Raw genomic sequence first — 9,984 nt, 5'->3', positions numbered from 1 at the left:
GTGCATCTGCCAGCCTGCCCTTCTGCAAATACCATTAGGAACTTTCCCATTCAAAAAAAAACAGACTTAAATCAACATTAGCACCGTAATTACTGCAAAGCTGTTGAATGGGTTGCTCTGTTAGCTGAAGCCCATTTTAATCCCAAACCAACATGGTTAGGATGGGAAAGGCTTCTTAAAGGTATTTGAAATATGTATACTCTGTTTCAGGTCCTGGGAATCAAGTTACCAGCCTGTAAGTGAGCTAAAGCAGCGAGAGAGTGCTGAGACCAAGAGCAGCCACAGGACGTGGGTAATTTGCTGAGTTCAGTCCTCGGGCCAAGCAGAGCCCCCGATTACAGCAGCTGGAATGTGTGCGCTGCAGCCCTGGACAGCTGGGGGAGAAAGGGCCGGTCACAAATTAAATTAAGAGGTGTAATGTGGTGTGAGAAGAAAAACAAATTGAGATTGTGAAAACAGGTGCCAGCCGACATTTACCCAGTGCTCAGTCACACTTTCCTTTCTCTTGGTGTGATTAGCAGCTAAGCTGAGTTAGGATAGATTTCATGCTTCTGTGACCTTTGAGAACCCCTCTATGGAAAAAGAAAAACACCTGTAGCTTGAGGGTTTTTCCCAAGAGGGTAAAAGGTCCCAACTACTGTGGAGCTGGGTTGGCCAGACTGATACACAGGCAAAAATACACATATGTTGGGTGATCAGTCAGATTAACTTTTCTTTTCTTAAATTAGTCCAACAAGTAGCATTAAACACAGGGCATTAAAGCAACACCAGGGTGGAAAACTAATGCATTTTGTCTGCGTCATCAGGGCTGTCTTAATTGTTGTTCAGAGAAGACTGTGGACACTATCTTGAAGTGCTGGGGAGGACCAAAGCGAGACACATCAGGCCCAGTTGTTCCCCACAGAGCCTTGTGATATTTCTGTGTCACTGAAAGCAGGACTGACTTTGTATTAGTTCCATTCAGGGCTCCCTGAAAGAGAAGTGAGGGCACAGGAGATCACCCCAATACCACTACACCTAAACATTCCTCCGTCGGAGCTATATCTGGTACAACCACATGGTGGGAAATTTACCCTTCTTCCACTGCCTGGGCAGCCTCTCCTCTTGGAGCCACTCTTGGCTTGAGGGCTCACTGGAGGTTTCTCAAGGCTTCTTCCACTAGTGCCCACTCTGCACAGCCAGGTCCTACTCCAAGCCTCTCTCCTAGCAGGGAAACTACTGTAGATTGCCAACAAATTGACCTCCAAACACATTGGTCATTTCTCTCAATCTGATTCAGATGCCAAGGAGGTCCCCGACTCAAAAGAATCTTCTAGTGTGGTAACATGAAGTAGAATATGTGCCAGGTCTACCTGCTAAATCCAGGACAACCTCCTCATACACCCCCAGCCCTGGCAATTTCAGAAGTGTCACCCCTGAAACAAAATGGTTGTTAGGTGTTATGTAGTGTCTGTGGCCACAGAGAAACTTTCCAAGCAGCCATCTCCCTCTTTCCCAAATGCATCAGAATCATCAGAACAGAGGATTTTGGTGGTATTTACCCATGGCTCCATATGGATATGCCCACCCTGCAGCATGCTTGGCTGCAGCTAATACTCAGCCCCATCCTGTGGGGTACCAAAACACACTTGCTCCTGCCCCCTCAAACCTGCGAAGCATGAACTACCCCCCCAAACATGCTACAATGCGCAGATCCCAAGTGCTTTGGGAGAAAATACTCCAGCTACACCTTCTGCTCATTTTTAAGGTCACTGACTTCCATGTGCTGACATGAAGTTTTGGGACTGTTAAACACAGCAGCATTGAATTAACATTTTTTCCTCAAAACTCTCCACAACTGAACAGATGATGGCAAGCGCGTACCGTAAGACCACTTGATGAAAATATCAGGGGCCTTACAAATAGTTTGCATTCTCTGGCCTTCAGTTTCATGATCATTATCATAGTAAAATGTTTTTTGCTTATTCCTTGCACACCTGCTGTGTGTCAGTTTTCCCCCTTGCAGCTTCCTTACTGCATGCACTGTTCATACTGACATATACAATCACTTTCTTTATACCAAGCAGATCTTGTGCAATTGGCCCATCACATACTGATAAAAAACACAGCACATGAAACGCTTTGTAAAGGGAGAGGAATGCAGGCTGGGAATGTGTTTCAGGGTTAGATTAAATGAGAGGTCTGGAACTTGCTGTCATGAAGTTTGGGATCAAAATGTGTACATATTTCCAAAGTATTTGTTTTCATCTCATACAACAAACTGTTCTTATGAAATGTCAGCAGCAAATCAAGCCAAGAGACCAGCTCCTTGAAGCCATGAAGCATAACCAAAACACTCTGCAGGGAGCAGGAAGGATGGATAGATGGGTGAAAATCCAAGTGCTGCTTCACCACCTTACCTCCTTTTTAACCTCTACAATTCAAGGGTGGCTATATTTGGAGTTTCAGCTCCTTTACCCCACTTCTTCCTCGCTGCTCCCAGTAACTTCATGCCAGTCCAAGATTACCCTCATTCAGCCCTCTACACGTGCACTATTCCTCCAAAATTAATTTGCTTTTAGAAGCATGTCATCCTGGCTGTGCAAACTGGTCTTAGGGATAAAAACTGGTTAAATATTGACATAAAATTGAAACAGAACACATTTTAAATAGTGTTTTATCTGGTTTAAATGCATTTGGAAGTATCTTTTTTTCTGTAAGTTGAGTTAGTTTAACAAAAGCCAGTCTCTCATACATACTCCAACCCTGAGTAAACAATAGCTGCTGCATCCAAACCCACTAAGAACAAACAGGCCTAGAAACATCTGGTTTACTTCAAAGACACTAAAAAAGAAGGAAAACAACAAAAAACCAAACAAAAGCAGGTTTTTGTTGTTTTTTTTTTAAACTTGACAAGTTACAGTAAGCATATGTGGAAAATCGCAGGTAGTTATCCATGCAATATTTTCTTCCTGGGTCTTGTGAACTGAAATGACCCAGAAGATGCAGCAGCTATTACTATTAAGCAATACAATTTGTTGTTGTTAATAGTAAAGAGAAGATGTATTTAAATAAAATTATTCCAAGCCCATAGAGACAGGCCCAGAAATAGAAGTCCTAATGGGGTGTTTTTCTCAGTTACCTTAAGGAACTGCCACCATGTAAAAGGCAAAAGCATATATGGTTAAAAAAAAAAAAAAAAAAGGATGTTTATACTGAATATGTGTATTTTAGACTTCCTTGTTTTAGCTTTCCTTGGAAGAAGGAAAATGGGATTTGCCAATTGGTAAAAAAAAAAAAAACAAAACCAAAAACAAAATCAGAGAACAAGCATATATTACCTCTGGCCATTCCTAGTAGTGACACTCCGTCCTTTTTGCCTTTAAACAGCAAGATAAATATTTTCTAGCTAAGCTGACTAGGCAATGAAGATTTAACTGACTCCTGATGTGGTTAAAAAGAAGCAGTTTGCAAAGACTATGCAGTTTATTTGCAGTGATCCTGCCCCTCTACTCCGCTCTCATGAGACCTCACTTGGAGTATTATGTGCAGTTCTGGCGTCTTCAACATAAAAAGGACATGGAGCTGTTGGAACAAGTGCAGCAAAGGGCCACAAGGATGATCAGGGGACTGGAGCACCTCCTGTATGAAGATAGGCTGAGAAAGTTGGGGCTGTTCAGCCTGGAGAAGAGAAGGCTGTGTGGAGACCTCATAGCAGCCTCCCAGTATCTGAAGGGGACCTATGAGGATGCTGGGGAGGGACTCTTTGCTAGGGATGGTAGTGATAGGACAAGGGATAATGGGTTCAAACTTAAGCAAGGGAAGTTTAGATTGGATATAAGGAAAAAGTTCTTTTCTCCCCGAAATACCTTTTGTGTTTTTACACTGGGTATAAGCAGGCCTCATTTGTTTGCAAAAACGATGTTAGGGATTACTGGGAAACTAGGGATTTAAATCAACACAGGCAATATAAAATTGATCAGGTAAAACATGACACCATTTAAACAGACTACAAGGAATGTTAAGAAAAAGGCAAATATTGCCTTTGATGATCAAATTCTAACTTAACCTTCACAATGAAAAGTAAGAAACCTGTTACTTGGTCACATGAAATGTCTTCTGCAAATGAAGTTTTGTATGTACCATAGTACAAGCCAGCTATTTTAAGAAAAAGAATAGGCAAGTAGAAGTTTCTTTCAAGTTCTGGCTATTCTGTGTATTGAATAACCAGGTAACTCACAAAACCATCTCCCACATATTCTAAATTAAGAATGGTGTTCCCAATTCTAAAATTTTTATGAGAATCTCTTGCCTAAACCTCCATTAAGTTGCTAACTGAAAATTCCATCAGTATCTCTCAATTCAGAATTACCATGTTTCTTTACCTCATGATGAGAAAATTCAGCACAAAGGCTGAAACAACTACTTTTAAAGCTGTTATAGTAAGAAAGAGCAAGTCTGTTTTTAAAAGCTACATTCCTTACACCAAAATAGTAGCTGTTGATTACCAGTAAATTCAATACAGCATTCTTTATTAAAGCCCAACCTCAGAATTCATTTATGTACTATTCAATTCTAAAATGTCAAATTGAGAGTTCTAGTTGGCCTTTGCTCAACCAGATACCAAGTAATTTAACTGACCCATGCAGATTATCCCAACCCCAACATGGCATAGTAATTCAGAGACATAGCATGGCAAACAGTTATTTCAGATATTTGAATATGAAAGTATTCAAACATATTTCTCTGTGCATGTGGGGGAAACTGCAGTGGCAGTGAAAACAAAGGTAATTTATTTCCAAATACATAAAAATTTATTATATGCTTTCAATATATAATTTCCTTCTAAAAGATGAATCATGAAATCTTTAGTTAAATAAGTCAATGCAGAGTGATGCTGACTACTGATCTTTTTGCGATGAACTTCACAAAAAAACTTCAGCAATCTTCACACATTCATCAGACAGCAAACCAAAATAAACTGGATGTGATAAATAGACTGGAGATTTAAACAATACATGAAAACATATTACCCCCACTAAGCAAATGGCAGATAAAGACTTGTAGAAGAAGTTCATAATGGTGTGGATTTCTTGCCATGAAGTTATCCTAGCTTCACCAAGACCTTGCAATCAGCTAGTGAAATTTCTGAGATGGGTCTATATCCTGTAGCAAAAGTAAGTTAGTGGAAGTGGTACACACTTTACCCCAGGGTCAAAGAACTAACATCTCCATAGCTCAGGACGTCTTTTTGATGAATGTGAAACAGCTGAAATAAATATATCAAGGGTAACAATTGCGCTCCCATGGTAGATCCAGCTGCTGCAAAAATAAACCTGGGGGAAAAAAGCCATAGAGTAAAAAAATGCAATATAAAAAAACCCCTCCTACACCAAACAATCCCACCACTTCTAGATAAATCCTTTTAAAATACAGGACTCTTTGAAAAAGCTGGTTGAAGATGAATGTAGAGATTAACTGGTTAAAAGCAAAACCTTCCAAACACAGACGGATTGCTTTAAAAGCAGTATTTTTATCTTCTTCAGTGATTTTTTTCCAGACCTGAGGAACATTCGTACCTGTTAGTAAGTTATTTTAAAAACAAACAGACTGGTCATAATCCTGTTAATACTTTATTAGTGTAATTTTTTAGCTTTCTATTGGACAGAACATAAATGCAAACTCAAAAAAAAAAAAATTCAGAGTCTTTTGCTATTCAGTAGAAGTGACCATGGCAGCCTGGTTCATGTTCATTCTTTGTTACAGAAACAAGAGGAAGGGAAAGGGAGGGAAAAAGCATCAATAGAACAATTAGGCACACAGCTGACACTTACTGTACAATGATATGCACAAGTAATTCATAACAGCTATATTCATGAGATGTGCTCTTCAGATTTTTCCCTTGTAATATATGAGCTTTGCTCAGATGAGCAAGGATCACTGAGAACAAGGGTAAAATTAACAAAGGAGTAACAAATAAGACTTTTAAAACAAGTCCTTAAATAAACTAACGCAACAACAGAATGCAAAATTGTTCAGCTGAGAAGATATTTTTAACCTAGACTTCAAAATATTAAAAATTCATTTATTTTACAGTTATTCAAATACACATGCAGTAAATGAAAATATTGCACAAAATTAAAATTTAGATTGTAGAATTCATATATTTTTATTTTGGTACGCATTCTGGTAGCACTTAAAATTTACTGTATAGTTCTAACAAACACCAGCAGCACAAGCTTGAGGATGAACCAAATGGAAAATTCAATTGCTTGTTTTCTCTTAAAAATAATTAAGGCTAAAACAAGTGCATTTGTTGACAATGGCACAATTTTCAGCAGCCAGTCACAGCACCCAAAGGCCAGAAGATACACCCAGACAATTAGGTGCTGTATATTAACATTCAGTTTTGGAAACTTTCTGGGATAAGAGGCTGCTTGGGTTGACAGGGTAGGTATTTCAAGCTGTCAACAGGAAAAACATTTAACTAGAGATACACACAAACTCTTTTTAACAAAAAGGTTCATTTCTGATTATTCTTGTCAGCCAACAGGCACCACTGAATTAGGAAGCCACATTCTGTAATTAAGTACAGAAGACAAAACTTCAATACATATATACATATGCACACATAGGTATACAAGTGTGTGTATAGGTATATATAGGTAATAAATTCATTAAGTAAAACTAATAAACATGGTGTATTATGTTCACTTCACATTCCTAGAGATATTATTTTATTTTTGTATAGAAATGTACCAGATAATAATAAAACAAAAATCCCAAATTCGCACATTATCACTATTCTCTTGAATTTTTTAATGGTACCTACAGATACATAAAAAGTTCCACAGATCTGACAAAACAGTATTTGAATTTCCTGCTTTCATACTGCATAACAAATTCAGTGATTTAAAAGTCATAAATTACATTTGGTAGGCTCAAGGATGTATTTGCTATATCGCCAAGAACAATTGCTGAATGATGTTTCATCAGTCAGATATCAGGAATGCTTGAGCACCCTGACATTAGAGGAAGATACAGGCTTGTAAACAACAGGAGCTGGCTACACTGATTACTTAACACAGAACTCAATAAACTTGTTAAATTCAACACACTTCTACAGAACCTGCAGAGAGGAAGGGGGACGGGTTCTTACATATTTAAGCAACTCGTCTTCCTAGGGACTATAAAAGAAAAGGATTTAATTTACAGTATTTAGTTCTGCAATAAAGAAAAAAAAACAACGAAGTGCACTTGAGTCCATGCATACTGTATGAGAATGTTAACAGTACAATATGATCATCGTTAAGTAGTATGATAAAAGGCTACATTGCATTAGAGTCCATGAGAAAAAATGATCTATATAGAGGCTTCAGCCAATTTAACTAGGTCCTTTGAGAGCCTTCTTGTCTACTCTTAGAACGCTTTCATAAAAGGTCTATGTTCCTCCCTCATGTAAAAGGATCGTTTGTTCCCATAACGACACAAATTGCTATAAGGATCCTTGATCAATTGCTGTATCTTACCCTGTGCTTAGCGTTCAGAAAAGTACTGGACTCTGTAGGATTACTTCCTATTTATATCCAGATAGCCGTGCTCAAACAGTAGGGGACTAAGGAAAACACAAACTGAGATACGCTGTGGCCAAACAGGATTATTTGGTTGTTACTTTATTTTTAATTGGACAGAAATTCTTCACTGAAACTAAACAGATGGATGTGGGGCCTTGATGTCAAATTTTTATTAAAATTTTACATCAAAAAAATAAAAAAAATATTTAAAAAAATATTCCAGTTTTATCTCATTTTTATTTTCATATATACACTGAGATGCATTCAGGATTTTCCAAGTGTTTGCATATGACTAATGAAATCTTTTACCTGTGAGGAACCAACTAATTTAACGTTTTCCATTCGAGGCTTACACACTAAAAGGTAAGGAATCTTTCACTTATGTAGGACAGTCTTTCACATCCAAAAAAAGTTTCAGAATTTAGTGGGGAGTTGTGTGTAAACTGTGTCTTAGTGCAATTTCCTCATCTTCTAACATGTCTATCCTCTTTTTAACATGTACCCCCTTCCTTCTACAACTATTAACTTGACATATGTTCAAATATGTCAACCAAACATAAATATGATGCCACTTCTCCACTGAAGTTACATGCAATACCTATGCCAGGTGCTGTAAGAGCAGAATATGGCCCTTAAGCTACAGAATAATCAAAACAAAAGGTTTGTTTCTACTGCACCTCTGCCTTTACTAAACCCCCCATTAGATCTGATGTTATTCTTTAAAACATGAAAGGTGTTATGAATGAGGCATAAAAGCCACATTGCCTCTATTTTTCTTTAATAAATGTACTTTTATGATAGGGCTATAACTATTTCTCCCCTCTCCTACGAACCTGCTATTCCGGAGACTGTTTTTCCTGTTAGCTCAGCCTTTACAGGAATGTTAAAAGAGAGCCCTACAGAGCCTCAACAGTCATAATTATGTTGAACAATTCCACCCGATTCTCACACATTGCACTATCTCCCAGTGCCAAAACATCCTTTCCTTCTATTGTGTCACCATAGTTGTGCTTTACTTGAGCAGTCTGGCACTTTTCATTGCTGGCAAAACATCGACTCAGGAAAGGAAGGAATCAGCGTTCTTATATATTGGGCCAGTATTCCTCTCAATGTTGCATGAAGACGCACCAAATCATTTAAAACACACAAACCCTTCTGGTAGTGGTTGAATTACAAGTGAAGATGAGAAGATCCACAGGTCTTACAGATGCATTAATAATCTAATATGTGACACTAGAAGACTGGTGCAGAAATAACAGCATGTGAGTTTGAAGCCCCAGAGAATCTGCCCAAGTAATTAATCCTGGACAAACATACACCAGCTTTGCAGGTTTGAAGTGTCACCTTTTCTGTAAGGAAGGCGCTTGAGTAGAAAGTAGTCTCTGCTTATACCTCTGCATCTGCTTTGACCGTGAATGCAGTTTACTGAAGAGCTCAGGGAACTTATTTTGTGGAAATAAGGTTTCTAGGAATCTCTCCAGAAACACGTACACCATTCTCTTGTTCAGCTGAGAGTGCTGGAACATTTCAAAGACCCGAAGAATGCCTTTCCGTGTAGTCTCGGCACCGATGATATGCTTCAATTCATCTACAAAAACAAAGGTTACACACAAGTTTAATCTAAATTCTGCTTCTGTGTTAATAAACTGAATACTAAGTCTTTCAACTTATGTAGCCTGGAATCTGTAGTAACAGTGCCTCTATTATACACAACAGAACTAAACTGAAAGTTCTCTTACAGCAGAAAGGATTTCTGAAAATTACTTCACTTTTACACTATATATGCGTAACCATGTTATTTTACATGTAATCATGGTGCATTGGAACACAGGTATTTCATCTGCTAAACTAAGTGAAGCTAAATACTAGGTGGTTCTAAGAGAATTACAGTTGCAAAGTCATCATACATGTGAAAATATGCAGTGCTTTAATAATAAAAAACCTTTTTATTTAAATACAGTTCATATGTCAAAATTTCCTGTCAACATTTTAACTATCAGTAAGAATACTGACTAATTCCAGCAACAATATATGGTAAAGATTATTAGCCTTCAATTCCAGACTCACTTACCTGGCATTACCTCCAGTAATTTGGTCTTCCCTGCCACTCTTGTTCTCATTCTAATAGCTTTGTCCCTCCGCGGAACTGTCTCTGCTAAAATGCCATTGGGCCAGAAAGCATCTCTGTAACAAAAGCAAATCTGTCAAAATACATAAAAATTTTATCAAGTGAAAGGCTCTTTTTAATCCCTCAAAGCTATCTCATGAAATAAATACAAGAAAGTAATTTGCACACCACCTAACACAGACTTCAAATATTAGAAAAGGAAAAAGGCAAAAAAGAAATCAAAGGCAAGAAGTGCAATACACTCAGTGTATTAGTAACTACCCTGTACTTTTTTAGCACAATAATCTGATGCAGAAAATTGTA

At 38.0% G+C, this 9,984-nt stretch overlaps 1 protein-coding gene across 10 annotated transcripts in view; it reads right to left on the bottom strand.

Annotated features, from left to right (window-relative positions):
* Positions 1-5,596: 5,596 nt before the first annotated feature.
* Positions 5,597-9,984, bottom strand: part of SNX13 (sorting nexin 13) — a 66,334-nt gene continuing 61,946 nt past the window's right edge. For 6 of the 10 annotated variants that reach the window (XM_061469213.1, XM_061469210.1, XM_061469214.1 and 3 more), the window contains 2 exons: positions 9,625-9,737; positions 5,597-9,141 (listed from right to left, as the gene is read on the bottom strand). In XM_061469213.1, coding sequence (XP_061325197.1) covers positions 8,894-9,141; positions 9,625-9,737 — 361 coding nt within the window. In that variant the 3' untranslated portion in view covers positions 5,597-8,893. Of the gene's footprint in view, positions 9,142-9,624; positions 9,755-9,984 lie in introns of those variants that run through there. The other 4 variants (XR_009746197.1, XR_009746199.1, XR_009746196.1 and 1 more) reach the window with 3 other exon arrangements.

Source organism: Pezoporus flaviventris, unplaced genomic scaffold (genome assembly GCF_033815535.1).
Source record: "Pezoporus flaviventris isolate CSIRO_AGI_PZ_B2104156 unplaced genomic scaffold, CSIRO_AGI_Pfla_v1 ptg000055l, whole genome shotgun sequence".
NCBI classification, from domain to species: domain Eukaryota; kingdom Metazoa; phylum Chordata; class Aves; order Psittaciformes; family Psittacidae; genus Pezoporus; species Pezoporus flaviventris.
The sequence above is the reverse complement of the archived record's forward strand: the minus strand, read 5'-3'. Positions and strand labels throughout refer to the sequence as shown.